The sequence below is a fragment of the Gracilinanus agilis genome, chromosome 2 (genome assembly GCF_016433145.1).
Source record: "Gracilinanus agilis isolate LMUSP501 chromosome 2, AgileGrace, whole genome shotgun sequence".
NCBI classification, from domain to species: Eukaryota; Metazoa; Chordata; class Mammalia; order Didelphimorphia; family Didelphidae; genus Gracilinanus; species Gracilinanus agilis.
The window spans coordinates 679001152-679019953 of record NC_058131.1 but is presented as its reverse complement, the minus strand read 5'-3'; the positions used below and the strand labels follow the sequence as shown (position 1 = coordinate 679019953).

The 18802-nt window shown below is 40.7% G+C and overlaps 1 protein-coding gene across 1 annotated transcript in view; it reads left to right on the top strand.

The window, feature by feature from the left end:
• REC114 (REC114 meiotic recombination protein) overlaps positions 1 to 18802 on the top strand; it is an 80569-nt gene that overhangs the window by 49247 nt on the left and 12520 nt on the right. Inside the window, 1 exon segment of the mRNA XM_044660263.1 lies at positions 15576 to 15659. Within this exon segment, the coding sequence (XP_044516198.1) occupies positions 15576 to 15659 (84 nt within the window).

Here is an 18802-nt window from a genome sequence, read left to right as displayed (position 1 = left end):
TATTACATCCAGCCTTTGGAGTATATTTTTAAAAAGTTATTCTCACTATAGTGCTTTCCTTCTTATAACATTTAGCAGAACCAAATTATTGAATGAGGAAAGGTAGTTTTTGTTTAAGAAAAAAAGAGAGACTAGGGGCAGGTAGGTGGTTCAGTGGATGGAGAGCCAGGCTGAGAGACCAGAGGTCCTGAGTTTGAACTCAGATACTTCCTAGTTATGTGACCCAGCCAAGTCATCTAACACCAATTGCTTAAGAGTTGTTTTTATTTTTTTTTTTAAGATACTTGTATAGGTAATCAAAAAATTGGGATATTGCCATAGGAAATAAATTATATTAAACATTGTTTTGTCCCAGTTCTAAAATACACATGGTGGTTCTGTTGACCAAAAGTTTGTGTGGCTCTGCATATGGTAGCAAAATCAACAGGAAGAACTGAAGAATAGGATTCTTGTAGTTTTGGAAAATGTGGAGGACACCTAGGTGCTATTGATGCTTTTCCTGCCACTGATGCAGGGGAGGAAATGGGGCCAGCCTAATTTTTAGCCAGCTTCTAATGAAAAGATGCTGGATTGGGAATCCAAGAGCTGAGTTCTTATTGAGCTGGCTCTCCTTACCAGCAGTGCGATTTTAGAGAAGTTAATGATCCCTGAGCCTCAGTTTTCCATCTGTAAGGGGAAGGCATTGAATGAGATGATATTCTTTTAGGGCCTTTTCAAAACTAAGTTATATGATCCTGTCATTCTATAATCTACCTTTTTTATATCATTTGCTATCTCTCTTTATTAAGCTTGCATCAGGAATACTAAAGCAAAAGTAAATTAGTCCTTTCCCTCAGAGATTCTGTCAGCAAAGAGAACATGTATGTTGCACATCTCAGCAATATAAAGTATGTGCCAGAGAAGGAGGCATCATCTAGAGCAGTGATGGGCAAACTATGGCCCGCGGGCCAGATGCAGAGGGGGGCCCCTGAAATGTTCTATCTGGTCTGAGACATTATTCCTAATCTGACGAACACAATACAATGAAACTTCGAAAGAGCTGCCTTGGAAACAGACTGATAGAGGAGCACTTCCTTTTCTTTGGCCCCCTCTTTAAAGTTTGCCCAGCACTGGTCTAGCGGGAAGGGATTGCTGGTCACTGGGGAGGAACAGAAAAGACGTCTAGGAGGGGGAGCCAGAAGGAAAGATGGGCCTACCTGAGGACGCCGGGAGGGTCAGAGAGGGGTGTGTGTGTGTGTGTGTGTGTGTGTGTGTGTGTAAGAGGGAGAGTGTGTGTGTGTGTGTGTGTGTGTGTGTAAGAGGGAGAGAGTGTGTGTGTGTGTGTGTGTGTATAGGAGGAAGAGGGAGAGTGGAGAACCAGGCTGGAAAAGGAAGCTGGAGCCAGGCAGTGACCAGAGCAAGTTTCAAGAGGCCAGGGAGTAAACAAGTGTTTATCCGGTGCTTTCTATGTGCCAGGGACTGCTAAGCACCGAGGGGCCCAAAAAGCCAGGAGCTTGCAAGCCAGGGGAACGTCGCGGCGCAAACAAGCATCCCAGAGCATAAATGGGAAGTGAAGGAAGGAGGGAGAGCCCTGGGAGGGCCTCCTGGAGAAGGTCTGCGCGGAGGAGGAAGAGCCTCGCAGGCCCGGGGGGCAGCCAGAGCCCAGCGGCAGCCTGGAGGCCGGCGTCACGGGCTCGAGGAGTCCTCGAAGGGGGAATAAGATGCCTGAGAACTGGGGAGGGAAGGCTCAGCCTCGGGGGATCCGTGTCCGGTCTGCGAGCTAAGGGGGAGCCACCGGAGGTTATGGCCCAGACGTGGCCCAGGCACGAGGGGGATGGAGAGGAGAGCAGGCGGGTCCGCGGGATTTCACCAGGCAGCTGTACAGGCCCGGGCCGCTGATTGGCTCCGGGACGAAGCCACGTGAGCCTGGGAGGGGTCGTCCTGGGGAGGCGAGGAGGGTTGGGGGGAGGCGCTGGCCCTGCACGCGTGTAACCTGTCTGGTGTTCCTCGAGGTGGTCAGGGGCGAGATTAGGGCAGCTGGGATAAATTCGGAAGGCTGAGGGCCGAGCTCCAGGGAGAAGGGGGCGTGCGCAGTGCTGAGGGGCCCCGGCGGCCTCCATGGCCAGGGCTTGCAGAAGCTAGCGTGGAGGGCTAAATAAAGGTAAAGCTACTACGGAAGGGGTTGATCGTGTAGCCAATTGTCGCCCCGTGTTTCCAAGGAGTTGACGTTACTACCTCGGATCCACTTGGGTCTGCGGGGCTTTGCCCGTAATTCCCTCTGCTCTGGTGGGGAGCAAACTGCCATGTAAATGCGGTGCTAATTAGCCTGGAGCGATTTCAGGTCAAGTTTCGCTCCATTCTGCACGGACTCTCAGGAAGGCCGAGAGTGGGGTGGCGGGTGGCGGACGCGGAAACTGAACCGTCAGTGTTTGCGGTTAAGAGACGTCTAAAGATGGTGTGAGTTGTTTTCTCATAGTTGTGAATGTAAGCAACTCACGCCTAATCAACGAATTACTGTTCCGGTGTTCTTTTGATTGCTTAAAGCTACTTTGCTGGGTTTGTGGGACATTTCAGGCCACTTCAAAGGGAAGAGGACCTAGGATTGAACCCAGAGGGACACCCATGGTTAGAGGGAGGGATCTGTAGGAGGATCCAGGAAAAGAAGACGGGAAGGAGATGATGAGTGAACATCTGAGAAAGGGAACCATGATTACACTAGTATGACTTCCATCAAAAATAGGATCTGTCGGACTGCCTTTATTTCCTTTTTTGACATCAACTCATAAGTGAGGGAAGTGCTTTGGATAGAGTTTGCCCAAATCTTAGCAAAGCTTTGATAAAATATCTCATTTTGTTCTTGAAGAACAGAGATCCAAAACTAGTTAAATGGCTGGATTCAGGGTAGTAATTAATAGTTCAGTGCCATCTTGGCAGAAGATCTCCAGAATACCTCAAGGATCTGTCTTCCTGTGCTGTTTAAAATTTTTTATTAGTGGTTTGTTTAAAGAAATTTAGATGGTGTGCTCATTAGATTTATAGAAAACACAAAGCTAAGAGGGATAATATTCCACATGAAGCAGCTAGGTGGAGCAGAACAATATGCTTGGAAATATGAAAACTTGGATTGAAATTTGGCCTCAGGTACTTACTAGGTGTATGATCCTGGGCAAGTCACTTAACCTCTATCTGCCTTGGTTTTACTCAACTGTAAAATGGAGATAATAATAACATTTGCCTTTTAGGGTTGTTGTGAGGATAAATGAAATAATTTTGGGGAAACACTTAGCACAGTGCTTGGCAATGGTGGGTACTTAATAAGCCCTTCTTTGGTTCTTTCCTTCCTTCCTTCCTTCCTTCCTTCCTTCCTTCCTTCCTTCCTTCCTTCCTTCTTATCCTTCTATCCTCCCCAAAGCTAGGGTAGCAAATACTCTGTATAACAGGGTCCAAAAAGATCCTGGCACATTATGTCATTGGACTGAATAGAATAAAATGATAAATGTAAATTCTTGGACCTAGTAAAAAAAAAATTCAACTTTATAAGTACAAGATAGGAGATTAACAGTTAAATAGCAGTTCTGAAAAAGATTTGAGGATTTTAGTGGGCTGCAAGCTCAATATGAATCAGTAATGTGATGTAGCGGCCCCCAAAAGCTCATGTATCTTAGGCTATAGTTAGTGGGTCATAGTTTCCAAGAATAGGGAGCTGACTATATGCTGCATTTGTCAGACTTCATGAATGACATTGATAAGCTGGAGAACTGAAGTAAGCAACCAGGATAGTGAAGGACTTTGAGTCCACATCATGTGAAGAAATTACAGTTTTAACCAGAAGAGAAGGCTTAGGAAGGGACATGTTTAAAGGACTGGCTTGTGGAGATGGCATTGGACTTGTATTTGGCCTGGTTACTTTGTGCAACTGAAGCCTGGCCTGAAAAAATTCTAACTAACTATGCCAAGTGCCACTGTATAGAATCTCAGAATTGGAACAGACCTCAGAGGTTATTTAGTCCTTTAACAGAACAAGAAGCCCTCTACAACATACCCCAAAAGGGGTCACCAGCCTTTGCTCCAGTTTCTGGTAGAAGAGACATTCTTTTGCACCAGCCCCAGTCTCTATTTCCCTATCTTGACTTTCTTGGTAAACCTGTTTAGCTCTAAACAGCCCTCTTTTCCCCATATTATATAAGGGTTCTTGACCTGCCAACTCTCATCCTTGGATCACCCCCACCATCCATCACCTTAATTCCTACACAAGCACTACTGAACAAAGGTGGAGAGAATCACAAAATGTGCTGTTTGGGCCCAGTATAGGTTTATATCATGTAACCGCAACTGGGCCCTCACAGCTGCCAAGTGATCATTTCATACCTCCTTCATTAACTGCCTTTGACTCCGTTAACTGTTTCCTTAATGAAAAAAGACAAATATTTGAAGTAGATGAAGTTTGTCTTTGGCATCCTTCTGACTCCTTTTTCTGAATTTATTTCCTCTTTTCTTGTGTCTGTTTTCAGCAGCACCTTCATGCTTTTCTAAGACTAATAGTTTGACTTTCTGTTCCATCTCTCCCCAAATCTAAAGTTACCTTCAAGGCTGAGCTCAAGTGCCATATACTCCATAAAACCTTACCTGAACCTCCCAATTCATTGTGTAATAGATTTAGAACTAGAAGGGAACTTAGAGGTCATCTACTCTATCCCTCTCAATTTACAGATGAAGAAATTGAAGTCCAAAGAGTTGTGATTTTTTTGCCCAAGACTGGCGTCAAGATGAAAGTAAACATCCTTCTTAACTAGTGGGCATTGTGTGGATAAAGATCTAGCAAAGGATACTGGAAAGGAATAGTCAGACAAGACAGGTAGTTGGGAAAGCTAGGCGAGAACAACTTTATGAAAGTTCATTGAGGAAATAGCACACAGAAAGGGAGAGTTGTCATTCTATGAAATACTTTCCCAACAGAATTACCAGTAAAACTCTCCTCTATAGCTCAGCCTAACCTTTATGAGCACATTGGTGACAAGTTGGAGCTTATTTTATTATAGCAATACAAAAAGAGAACAACCCATAAAACAAGTTATTGTGACTTACAAGTCCATTAAAACCTCAGATGAGGGGGCAGCTGGGTAGCTCAGTGGATGGAGGAGAGCCAGGCCTAGAGACAGGAGGTCCTAGGTTCAAATCTGGCCTCAGACACTTCCCAGCTGTGTGACCCTGGGCAAGTCACTTGACCCCCATTGCCCACCCTTACCACTTGTCCACCAAGGAGCCCACAGAAGTTAAGAGTTTAAAAAAATAGAAAAAAAAACCCTCAGATGATCACTAACAAATGTTTCAGCCACAGCATCTTCATAGTGTGCTGCACAGTAGAGCACTATTTTTTTGAAGGACTATTTTATGGAATTCCAAGAATTGGAGACCATACTCAGTCAACTCAATTTCTAAAAATGCATTTCAAAAATCCTTCTCTTCATGAGCATGAATAATTAATAATTGTTACTACTTAGTGAAAGTTAAATACTACAGTAGAAGTAGTGTGGTACAGTAGAGAGACCTGGATTCTGTTCTCAGCACTAACAGTAATTAGCTCTTTGACCTTGAACAAATGACTTCATTTCATTGGGCATCACCTTGCGCATTTGTAGGTAAGGGGATAATGTTCCTTTCAACTCTAGTAAATAAATTAGAGGAGAGTTACGATCTTTTTCTTTCATGGTTTTGGTGTTATGATTTTCTGAAGCAGCTTTTTTTTTTTTACCATGACCCCCAGCCCTGTAATCTAAAGCTTACCAAAAAAAAAAAAAAAATCTATGATAAGAACAGAGTTCTTAATCTTTTTTTTTTTTTGAGTGTGATGAACTCTTCTGGTAGTCTAGGGAAATCTATGGAACCCCTTTTCAGAATAATGTTTTAAATACTTAAAGTACATAGGAATACAAAGGAATAGCCAAAATAGTTATCTTAATTTTTTTAAATAACACATTTATGGGCCCTAGGCTAAAAATCTCCACTCTAAAAAATGAGCTAGTATAAAGTTTTAGAATATATCACCTGGTTCCGTGCTCCTTATCAAGGGCAGTAAACACAAAGTTTTTCTTTGGCACTTGGGGTTTAAGGATTATATGGATTTGTCAAGTGGTTAGTCATCAAGTTATTTTTGTTACTTTCTTCTATGCTATTTTCCTCTGACTCAGGGTGTTTGTAGCAGGTGTGTGCATTTTTATTGTCATTTTTGTAAAAGTAAAGTGCTATCTTTTCATTAAAACATCTGTTATGACATAAAAAGCATGTGACTAAAGCTAACTTACTTATCACCTTTCTAGTCAAGGTATGGCATTGGAAGAATTGCCTAGTAACTCATAGGAAATGTTGTCCAGGAAGTGGAACATGAATAATAATGCCTTTGGCTTCAGATGAAAAGAGAAATTAAGTAAAATTAAGGCATTTGGTAGGATGTGATACATGTCTGAAATATAAGAATAAGATATACTTTATTTTAAAGAAATTAAATAAAAGGGATAATGGAGTAGCTTTCTATATCAAGAGGGTATATCCTCATGTGGCAATCTAAGCACTTGGTCTCTGTATATTTGAGAATCAATGGAGGAGTAACAGAGGCAGTATTGTTGTGGGAATCAACCTATTTAAGTGTTGGGAATGGATGATGAGTTCTGGAATCATATCCCAAAGCTGGCATATGAGGCAGGATAATAGTAGTGTTAGGGGAATTCTCATTAAAAGCAGAGAACCAAGAAATTCTTCAACTTCCTTTCTGGTAATTTTATGGAGGGAGTGATAAGGAGAAGTACTACTTATATTTGATTCTAAGTAATAAGGAGGAATAGGTTGCCCAAATAAAACTGACAGGAACTGAAGGAATAAGTGACTATATCGTGTTCCTAACAGATAAGTACAGGAATGCAAGTATGATGTATATCCTAGTTTTAGCGGGGAGCAGATTTCAGAGAATTCAAAGGATAGGTAGGATCCCATGGCCTAAAATTTATAAGAGAAGTAGGCCGAAGGATGGATTGTTCTCCAGAACAAAATTATGAAAAATAATTACATTGAGGAAAAACTAAGGAAGCTTTTTAAAGATATGAATGTGACTACAAAGAGAGCTCATTAGTGAACTTGTCTTAAAAAGACATGTAGAGAAGAGGGAAGCCAATGATAAAGATGAATATAAAAGGATATCATGATTCTCTTAAAAAAATGCCAGAACAGGAAAAAATGGAGGTTATGAATGCTAGACAGAAAATAAAGGCTTCGTTGCTTTTAAAACTACTTTGGATACAAAAGAACAATCAATAAATTCAAGGCCCCACACCTAGATGGTCTACATCTCAGTTTACCGGAAAGGAATTTTCAGGTGTGAATACTGAACTATTATCAGAGATTGTTGAAAAATCATGGGAAAGGGGAGAATTGATACAGGACTGGTGATTGGCAAAGGGAGTGATTCTGGGTTAGAGAAAGAAGGTAGATTTTAAGTTCTGGCAAAAATGTAGAATTTATTATGAACATAATGGCTTGTGAGTGGAAAGTCAGCATTTACCTAGAGCCAGCTTAAATTCATTAGACCAGATTGGCCTATGTTCCTTTTAAAATATTCATAATAAACTCTCACATATGGTGCTTTAAGACTTTCAAAGTGCTTTATGTATTTTGTTTCATTCAATACTTACGCTAAACATATGAGTTAGGTACAGTGATTATCTTCATTTTACAGATGTGGAAACTGAGGCCAAGGGAATGTAAGTGACTTGTCCAGTATCATAAAGATAGATAGTGCCTGAGCCAGGATTCAGATTTATTTTTTCCTGACTCTAATTTCTGTATGCTGCCTAGTTTCCTTTTTATTGACTGATAGTAATCTATTTGAGGAAGGCAAAATGATTTTCCAAAAAAGAACATTAGTTTTAGAGTTAGAAGCCCTGGGTTCAAATGCTGACTCTGCCACTCATTTAAATGTTAACCTTGGCAGATCACTTAGTCTTCTTGAGCCTTACTTCCTTATTTGCAAAATGGTAATACACGTTCTTTTTCTCTCTTAGAGTAGTAGTTAGTAGTAAGGATCAGAAGAGATAACACATTTTTGTTGTTCAGTCATATATAACTCTTTATGGCCCCATTTGGAGTTTTCTTAGAAAAGATACTAGAGTGGTTTGCCATTTCCTTCTCCAGCTCATTTTACAGATGAGGAAACTGAAGCCAACAAATAGGGTGAAGCGACTTGCCCAAAGTCACATAATTAGTGTTTGAGATCACATTTGAATTTAGGCCTTTCTGACTCTAGGGCTGGCACTGTATCTCTTCTGCCACCTAGCTGCCTGATAATGCTGGCACAACATCTTAAAAGCCCACAAGTTCTCTGTTTCGATAAGGCCTGGGTCAGCACCAGCTTGCCTAGGATTACAGAGGGGACAACTAGAGTGCCCCGACATCTCTGGCATGCTCACCGTTCCTAATGGCAAATGTCTCACACACCTGTGCCTCCAGAGCTGGGCAGGACCTCGGAGGCCAAGGAGGCCAGGCCCTTTGGATAAAAGGAAGATGAAGTGTGAGCCCGTGAGAGAGAGAGCGATGAGAGATGTCAGGGGACCAGCATTGACTAAGAAGCACCTTCTATGTACTAGTGCAGAGATGGTGAACCTACAGCACGTGTGCCAGAAAAGGCACAGAGAGCCCTCTGCAGAGGAACTCGGGCAGAGCTGCTCCCCTCCCCCTCTCCACCAGGCCTCCCCCCCTCCATCCAGCAGCCCAATAGAAGCTTCCTCCCTCCCCTCTCTGGGGTGGGGGGGGGGGCAGGGCATGAGGTCTCTGGGGGTGGGGCATGGCATGCTCTCTCTAAAAGGTTCATCATCACTGTACTGGGAGCTCTGCTAAGCCCTGGGGATATGAGATTGGCAAAATACAGTTCCTCGAGACTTGAAGGAATCCGGCAGAACTAGGAGGCCAAGTTGAGGAGAGCATTCCAGACCTGCAGTCAGAAGATGGAATGCCTTGTTGGAGGAGCAGAAAGGAGGCACCCCCGGATCTCAGAGTATGTTGTTGGGGGGAGACTTGAAGCAGGCTTTTGTAATAGTCCTGACCTGAGGTGAAGAGGGCCTGTGCTAGGGGCAGGACAAGTGTCTGAGGAGAAAGGAAAGTGGAGATGTTGGAAGGGAGAACCAGCAGGCTTAACTAGTTGGGCCCGGTGTATGTGGAAGGAGGGACTGTAAGCTTGGGTGATTGAGGGGATGCTGGGTGCCCTCCACCGTAAAAGGGGAAGACAGAGTTTGAGGAAAAGGTGAGTTGTTTTGGACGTGCTGAGTTTAAGCAGTCTACAAGCCATCTAGTTCAAGAAGCCCAGTAAGCACTTGGGCAGGGGTCGGCAACCTTTTTGGCCGTGAGAGCCATAAACGCCACATTTTTTAAAATGTAATTTCGTGAGAGCCGTCCAGTGCTCACAGTGCACTCCTGTAACAGCGCCTGAAAAAAAATGGACTTTATGGCTCCTGCAGAAAGAGCCATACGTTGCCGACCCCTGCACTTGGGGATGGAAGACTTGAAGTCCAGAGAGGTGAGAGCTGTGCAAGTAAATTTGAATATCATCTGCATAGAGGCAAGAGCTTAATCTACAGGAGCTGAGGAGATCACCAAGTGAAAGCCTGAGAGGGAGACCAAGCCTCAGGTGCAACTCACAGTTAATGAGCATGACCTGAATAAAGATCCACAGGAAAGTCAGAATGGAAGCTCCTGGGAAAGAAAAATCATTTTGTGCAGTGACTCCTGTGTAGTAGGTGCTTAACAAATGTTTGCTGATTGACTGGTTAATCTGGAACTGATTGAATCGGTGAGTGCCAATTAATGTCATCAGAGTGTCTTTAGTGGAGAGTCACAGGGCTTTGTGTATTATGATACTAAGTTTAACAAATTATCACATAACATGAACCCAAGAGTAATAGCTAATACACAGAATAAAGGAAAGATTTTAAAAAAAATGTTGAAGTCTGGAATGTTGAACTGAATCTAATAAAATGAAATTTAGTAAGAACATGAAAAAATTAACACCTGAGTTTAAAAAAAAAATTGCACAACTACTGGATGGGGAAGCAGTTGTGGCTGGAAGATAGTCCATCTTTAAGATACCTTCTGTTTTTAGTGACCTGCAAGAATCTGACAGTTTAAAAAAATAATGCATTCTTAGATGCATTAATAGAAGCATAGATTACAAAATGAGGGAGTTTATAGGCCTGATACACTTTTGCATCTTGAGATCATTGTAGGAGCATTGTGTCCATTTGAAGAAATACATTGACTAGCAAGAAATATCCAAAGAGTAACGATCAATATGCTGAGAGAACTCTAAACCATGTAATATAAGGACTGGTTGAAGGAACTAGGGATGTCTGCCCTGGAGAAAAGACTTAGGGGAGCCATGAGCACAGTCTTTCACTATTCAAGATGTAGGAGTCCAGGTATATATTCATCTTGATATTATTTTAAGGGTGCTCAAAAAGCTGACTCTTGTATTTCTCATGATTGGTTTCTGTAACCTTGAGTTAAATTGAACCTCAACCGTGTCAAATTCCTAGCCTTTCCCCAAGGCTACACTCTGGAAGATCTCCAGCTCCTTATTTTACCAATAACAATCAACATATGTATCAAACAAACTTAGATGTCTTAGGCTATATGAACTCCTGATCTGGGCTTTAGCTACATTTATTGTTTTAGGTTCCATGTTAATGTACCAGACCACTTGTCTAATTATCATTTTCACTTTCCCCTATTCTGTTGTAACCCCAATAAAAACACCAGTATGTTGGCTAAGGATTAAGCTCTTCACCATCGGAGCTTCATTCCAGTGAAGCTCTATCCCATCAGAGCTAATTCGCTGTCTGACTACTTCATGTCAGAACTTTCTTTGTCTTTGTGTCTTTATTCTCGCCTTATGCTCTTCTTCCCTTGGACTCGAACTCATTAACCCATTTTTCTCTCAGGCCCTGGTTTCCTTTCTGAGAGTTTTACCCTCTAGGAACTTTTGTGCAGCTGCGATTGTGGGAGGGCAAGGAGTAGTTCAGTGGTATAACTAGAAAATAGAGGAAGTTATTGCTGAGTTGGAAGTATTTTGTGTTAAGAATTCCTTAAATGGAAACATTGGGTCATTTACTACTACCTTTCTGGGATTTAATTTTTTTTTTCCAGAATGAATAGCTGCAGTAATGTCTTTCATATGTTGTTTCTTTCATTGCCTTTAGATGTTTCTTCTTGGCTTTTCACTTTGGCCTTGTCTAAAATATTTACGATAAGAATGGGCAGTGAGATAATCGAGAATAGGGGCATGGGAGAAGTTATGGAATAATAGTTGCAATGTTGTCCTTGGAGACTGGAAGGCCTCTGACACAAAGTAGCTGTGTGAGTGACCATGAGTAAGTCAATCACTTGGTACCGTAGGCTTCTCTCTAAGCGTTTGTTATAGGTAAGTTATTGATTTCTTTCAGTGGGGGGAGTTTCCACATGTGGAGTTCTGGACATGGAGAAAAATCACAGTTTAGAACCACTAACACCTTAATTCCACTCCACCCCTAATCAAAATATGGAAGACAAAGAAATAACTAAAGGTCGCAGATAACTCTCATAAAGTGCAGAAATTGAAATTAGAATAACATATCTTTGCCCCTTTATTGCTCACTTCCTGCAAAAGCTGTTTATATCCCTAATTCCCTTACATCTAATCTTCTTTCTCAGCCTCTTATAATTAGACTTACACTTTATTCTATTGAAACTCTTCTCTCAAAGGTCACCAGTTACCTCCTAATGGCTAAATCTAGTGTCTTGTTTCCAAGTTTTATGCCCCTTGATATCTGCAATTTCTGACACTATTGGTAACTCACTCCCTAATTTGGGTATTTTCCCTTTCTTCAGAAATATCATAGGTTCCCAGTTGTTCTACCTGCTTCTTCAGGTCTTTGACTTCTCATCCTCTTCCTGGAATTCCCATTCCAAACAAAACAAACTCTTCTTACCCAGTTCTTCTTTCTCTCACATTCTTTCCATTTCTTAGCCCTCATCACAGCCTGGATACCCACTGAGGACTATCTTCCCAGCTATATTCTCCAGCACTGGCTTTAATTTTTCTCATGCACCCCTATCTCCACCATACTAGTAGGGGAATTGGAATACTCCTTTGTCCACATTGTATCTTTCAGCATCTCCCCTTGACTCTGTTATTCAATAATCTTTCATTCTCTGAAATATAAAAAAAATTAACATTTGTCACTCAAACAAAATTATACTAGCAATAGAGCAAGCTATCTCTCTTCATCTCAAGGGACTTCAGCAACTGATCATCATCTTCCTCTTCTCCCAAACTCCTTAGGTCACCTGGTGGATCCTCTGAAGCTCAGCAATCTGGGTCTGACCAAATGATGCCAAACTTTGTGTAGACACCCAGTTGGCATAGAAACTCCCAAGCTCAACAGGTCTGCTAGCTTCAGCCTCCACAATAAGTGGGATTATAGGCCTCATCATCATTTTCCTTATAACAGTGAGTTTTCTCTCACTGGAGTCCTCAAGGAGAAACTGGATGACCATTTGTCAGCAATGTCACAGCTGGCACTCCTATTTCTATAGGTTCAACATGATGATCTCCAAGGCCCTTTTCAGCCCTGAGATTCTCTGCATCTGGTTTTGTTTTATCAGAGTCAGATGAAGAATGAAAAATTGCCAAAGATCTCAGGAAGAAGAAAACTCCTAGATCTTGATCATAAAGCAGATAAATCAACAAAGAGAAAAAGATATGGCCTGGCATCCAGATGTAGTTGACAAGTATAAGGCATCTGTGAAATATAAGAAAATGATCCAACACTTGATGAGACAGGATCCTGTGGAATTTGAGAAGAACACAGAACCAAAAGACATTGCTCCTGAGTGGTTCAAAAGAGAAATGAGAATTATTAAGAGTAGAATTCATGGTTTGCACAGCAAAAATATTGGGCAGAACAGAAAAATTGGAATTTGCAACAGCAAGTCTCACCAAAAAGGGGAGAACAATATATTGGGAATGCAAATATACAGAAGCCAAGGACAACGTAGAATAAGAGAAGCAAAAATCTATTACATTTGAAAAAAATAATGCTCACTGTGTAAGCAAAATATATTGATTTCCAAAGACAATGCATAGACACCTTAAGCACTATAGGTCTCCCATAAGAACTTGGCAAGTCAAACAAAAGCCTCAACACCAGAATTCAGGAAATTATAGAAGAGAACTGCCTAGAACTTCTGAACATAGAAAATTAAAAATCCATTGAAAGATTTCATAGATCACCTTACTACAAAGGAAACAAAAATCCTCAAAACTGCAGAGTTCAAGATTCATAGCGGTTAAATTCCCCACTTATATTCAAAAGTCAAGTTTACAAGCAATCAGGAGAAAGGCTTTCAAATTCAAAAGAAAGGAAACTTGACTATTTCAAGACTCTTCTTTACCAACTAGAAAATGTAGAAGGGAATGCCATAATGTGTATAGTTCTCATTTTATATTATGTAAAGAATTCTGAAAGAAATCCTCATTCCAAAAATAACCCATGTTAACTGAACTGTACAGTACTCTTTCTACTCCTGTGCCTTAGCTCCTCCCACCTCACCATTAAAAAAAAAAATCTGAAGGGCAAAAAAACCCTCTAAGTAAAAGCAGAAGAATGGGAATGCAGAGACTCACTGCACTGCAGCTAGAGAATTGGGAGAGTTGCCTAAGACCTCTAGCACTGAGGAATTGTTTCAGTCTTTGCACTTAAATCCCCAGTGTGTGGCACATGGTAGGGGCTTAATATACTTGTTCACTGATTGACAAAAGAAATTTAAAAAGAGATGGGTCTGGCAGCTGGGTAGCTCAGTGGATTGAGAGTCAGGCCTAGAGACGGGAGGTCCTGGGTTCAAATCCGGCCTCAGACACTTCCCAGCTGTGTGACCCTGGGCAAGTCACTTGACCCCCATTGCCTACCCTTACCATCTTCCACCTATGAGCCTATACACTGAAGTTAAGGGTTTAAAAAAAAAAAAAAGAGATGGGCCATGATTCTGACCTGTTGATAGAAACCTCTTCCTGTATTTCAGTAGTGTTAACTTAACTGAATTACATAGCCATGGGGACTAGTTTGAGTCATGTCTTTCTATTTCTGCCTCCTATTGTACTAAAGGAGACCTTACTAGGAAAAAAATAAATGAAAATTAGCAGATTGGAGAGATAAAATTTACCTACGGATTTGTAAGCTACTTGCCAGATAATTAGCTTCAAATTAATTTTCATATTTTATAACTTATTTTCAGCTTCTCTGTAACTTAGTAGATAGCCATGTTTTTCCCCCCAGACACATGCTTTAACGCTGCCCTCGTGTCATGGAATTTTAGCAGGTATTTTCTTTCACCTGTGAATGTGCAGGATATATGTCAGTCATCTTAAACCACACAAAAAAGTTCTTCCTTATTCACTGCATTGATAAAAAGATTTTGATAATCATTTATAGTAAGTGCTCACAAAGGTACCTTTTCCTCTTATTTTTAGCCACCATGTTGTTTAACACAATGCATGCTTTTTAAAAATTGGCGTTTTGTGTTTAAACAACATCCTCTGGGTTGTTAGGGCAAAGGAAGAATTCTTTCACGTAAAAGAACAGATTTTCTCTGGTTTCTTTTGATAAGACATTCATTTTCTTTTCTAACAATAGTTAGGGGAATCTCTGAATTCCTACAGCCAAGTACAGTGGCTGTGATGGTGGAAAAGCATTATGAGGAAAGCCAATTCGCATGCAGTGTTTGTACACTGTCAGCTTATCAAAACCCTGGATTAGTTTTACCATATGCTAAATGGGTTCTGCCTTAATGTACTTACTATCTAAGGAGATCCACTGACAGCATAATTGGAACCTAAGTGTTAGCATAATCATTAGAGACTGTTCTGTTTATTAATAAGTTGGAGAAATGATTTATTGTAACCTTTTAATGATCCATCTACTAGCTATTTCTTATAAGACATGCATACCCTCTACTGCCCTCTGGTTTGTTTTTTTTTTTTCATTTGTTCCCCAACCCCCACTCCCACCCCCAGTGCTGATTGGTGCTGAAGAATTGTGTCAAAAAGAAAATTACTTCCTTTTTAATTCTGCCTGGAATTGTGTTGGGAAGTAGCTGTGCCTAGGTACGCTAAAAGTAAAATAAAAAATACCCTTCTTTTGCATAGCTATGAAGCTGGATTCTGGTAAACAGAAGAGATTTAGTGAAGCTCACGTTTTACTTGTTCTTTGGTCACTGCATGGTGAAAATGACAAATTTAGTTTGCTATTTTAAAGTGAAACTATTGACTTTTTGCGAATATGAAAAAAACTAAAAAATTAATCAAAGTATTTTGGTCATATAGGAAGAATACCCAGGTCATTAGAGGACATACAATCATGTCTGTGTACTCATAAACATGTATCTGCCTTTAATGATACTGAATAATTTTTACTGTTGCCTTATGAAGGAACAATGCTTGAGAAGCTGCTTCCTTCACAAGATTCTCTAGGTTTTTTTAGTTAATTTTGTCTAATTCTGTTTTTTGTTTTGTTTTGTTCCAGGAAGGATTTTCACTCATTGATGGCAAAAAATGGCTGAAGATTGTAAGACGGGTGGACTCCTTACTGTTTGGATCGATATTAAAGGCAAGCATTATGTACAGTGCTAACAAAGGTGGCGTGCTGTTTTCTAGATGCTAGGGTTTTTTTTTCTTTTTCCTTGTCATTTGTAAAACGTTGCCTCAAAAATTCTAAATCTAATTAGTAGGATGTTTTAACTTTGATTCCATAATTCACAAAACACGAAGGAAATTAAAGAAGCACGAGTCTAGTTGGCAGTGGGGGGGGTGTGAAATTGCTTCACTTTTAAAATGAAGGGCCTAACTGTGGGTTTTTTGACTTTCTTCAGGTGTTCTCTTACCCTTTAATGCAAAAATAGAAGTGGGAGGGGCTGCTTTATTCTTACCATTTGCTTAGTTATTTTCTTGCTTTTGGAAGATAAAATGTATGTGGGATAGCTAGGTAGTTCAGTGGATAGGGTGCCGAGCCTGGAGATGGAAGGTCCTGGGTTCTAATGTGGCCTTAGATGCTTCCTAATGGCTCTGACCATGGGCAAGTCAGTTAATTTCAGTTGCCTAGTCAAGCAATGTTCTTCTGCCTTGGAACCAATACTTACGATCCTTTCTTTTTTTTTAAATTATTGATTACATGTAGAAACAGTTTTTGATAATTATTTTTCTGATATTTTAATTCAGATTCTCCACCCACCAAGGCAACAAATAGTCTGATATAGATTTAACCAGTGCTTTTATTCAACACATATTTCCTTATTGCTCATGTCATAACAGAAACCACATATCACATGAACAATAAAAAACTCATGAAGGAAAAGTGGAAGACAGCATACTTTGATCTGCAGACAGACTCCAACAATTCCTTCTTTGGCTATGGATGGCATTTTTCATCATGCATCCCTTGTGGATATTTTGGAAACTTGCTTTGCTGATGAAAGTTTAGTCCTTTCACCATTGATCATAGTACAATATTCCTGTTACTTAATATCAATTCTAAGTAAGGGTTTTTTAAATAAATAAAATGTATTATGTGTTTTATTTAATTTTTTTTTTACATTTAAAAAAATTCCCTTACCTACTTTCCAGCTGTGCTAAACCTTACAAATGATTCTCATTAAAATGTGCTGGTTAATCAGTAGGATTATGTATTTTAGAAAAGATCTGTGGAAAACAGACTGTTAACATTCATTCAGCGGATAATATTTCAGCTCAAGTGAAAGACACTAATTTTTTGTAGAATCTTAAAATTGGAAGAGATCTAATAGTTATCTAACCAAGAAAAGCAGGAAACGGGGAAATTTTTTTAAAACTCTGCTTCTTCTAGGTTTTTCTGAAACCATTCCCCTTCATTTCTTGTTGCACAATAGTCTTCTATCACAATCATTACCATAACTTAACCAGTCATTCCCCAACTGATGGGTATCCACTCAGTTTCTATTTTTTAGTCATTATTAAAATAAGAGACGGTATAAATATCTTTATACATATGGGTCCTTTTCCTTTTTCTTTGATTTCTGATGGGTACTAAGCTAGTAGTGGTATTGCTGGGTCAAAAGGTATGTAATGTAGATTTATAGCACTTTGGGTATGGTTCCAAATTCTTCTCTGGAATGGCTGAACCAGTTCACAATTCTACCAACGTTGTATCAACGTCCCTGTTTTTCTACAGCCCCTCTAGCATTTGTCATTTTCCTTTTCTGTCATATTAGGTATGAGATGGTATCTCAGAGTTGTTTTAATTTGCATTTCTCTAATCATTTAAGATTCAGGGCATTTTTTTCATATGACTATATGTTTAGTTCCTTCCCCTGAAAATTGCCTGTTCATATCCTTTCACCATTTTATCAGCTAGAGAATGGCTTTTATTTTTATGAATTTGGCTTGGTTCTCTATATATTTGAGAAAGGAGATAATATGAACTTAAGTTAATTTTCCCCCTTTTGGTTTTCTCCTTCTCTTAGATGATTTTCAATTAGGTCCTTTCCAGTGCTAAGATTATATTAAAAATTAGTGTCTTTCACTTGAGCTGAAATGTTATCTACAGAATAAATGCTGAAGACTGGTTTTTACAGGTCTTTCCTACATAATTCTAGTGACAGTCTCTGCCCTTGAGAAATTTACAATTTAATAAGGAAAAGGAAGCCAAAAGGAGAAAGAGCACCCAGCATTGAGACACCATGTTTGTGAGTTGAAACTAAACAACTTGAAACACTTGGTAGAAAAGTTAGCTGTCTTTTTGTGGTGGCACAGAATTGGAGTTTGAAGGGATGTCCACAGTTAGGGTATGGCTGAACAAAATTTGGGTATATGATGGTGATGAAATACTATTGTGGCATAAGGAATGATAAGCAAGATTTCAGAAAACTCTGGGAAGACCTACATAAACTGAATTAGGAGAACGTTGTGCACAATAGTAGCAATACTGTATAGTCACTGTGAAAACTTGGCTGCTCTCAACGATGCAGGGACCCGGAATTCTGAAGGTCTTAGGACAAAAGAATGCCCTCCACCTCCAGAGAAAGAAGCGCTGGAGTCCCTGCAGATCAAAGCAGACAAATTTTCACTTTAGTTTGTCTTTATTTTTGGCATTTTTGTTTTATATGAGTATTTTCTTACAACAGTGAACAATATGGAAGTATGTTTTACATAAAACACATGTATAACCCTGCTGACAAGAAAGAAAAGTTAGCCCCAAAGTTCTGGGCCCAATTCAGGAAGGTCTCTGGAGAGTTTGGTTGCCCTTCAGGTAGAAGGGAGAGAGGCCATGGGGGGTGCCGGGAAGGGGATCTCCCCCAGGGATGGGATCACTCAAATCTCATGAGACACCTGGTGGGTGGAGAGAGCCAGCAGGCACTCACAAATGCAGGTCTGGAGCTGAAAAAGAGAGACCCCAGCTGGGGCTGGAGAGAGCTGCAAGAAGGTGCAGGAGAGGAGCCTGGGCGCTGGAACAAGGGGCCAGGAAGGTGCCACAGTCCTCTGTTCTCAGCTAGTCTGGGATTTCCTCTGAGAGACGAGCCAGGTCTGAGCCCTATTAGACGAGCACAAATAGACCATTGCATGCATTCCAGTGTGATTAGAAGAGAATGTGGCAAGGGCTCCCCAGGGCACCGTGGGGAACACCCACCTCCCCTTCTCCCTGGGGCCTCTGTCCTTCCCGGCTCCTGCTGGAGGATCCCCCCCCTCTGGCCTGTCCCTCTGACCCCCGGGACTCTGCCT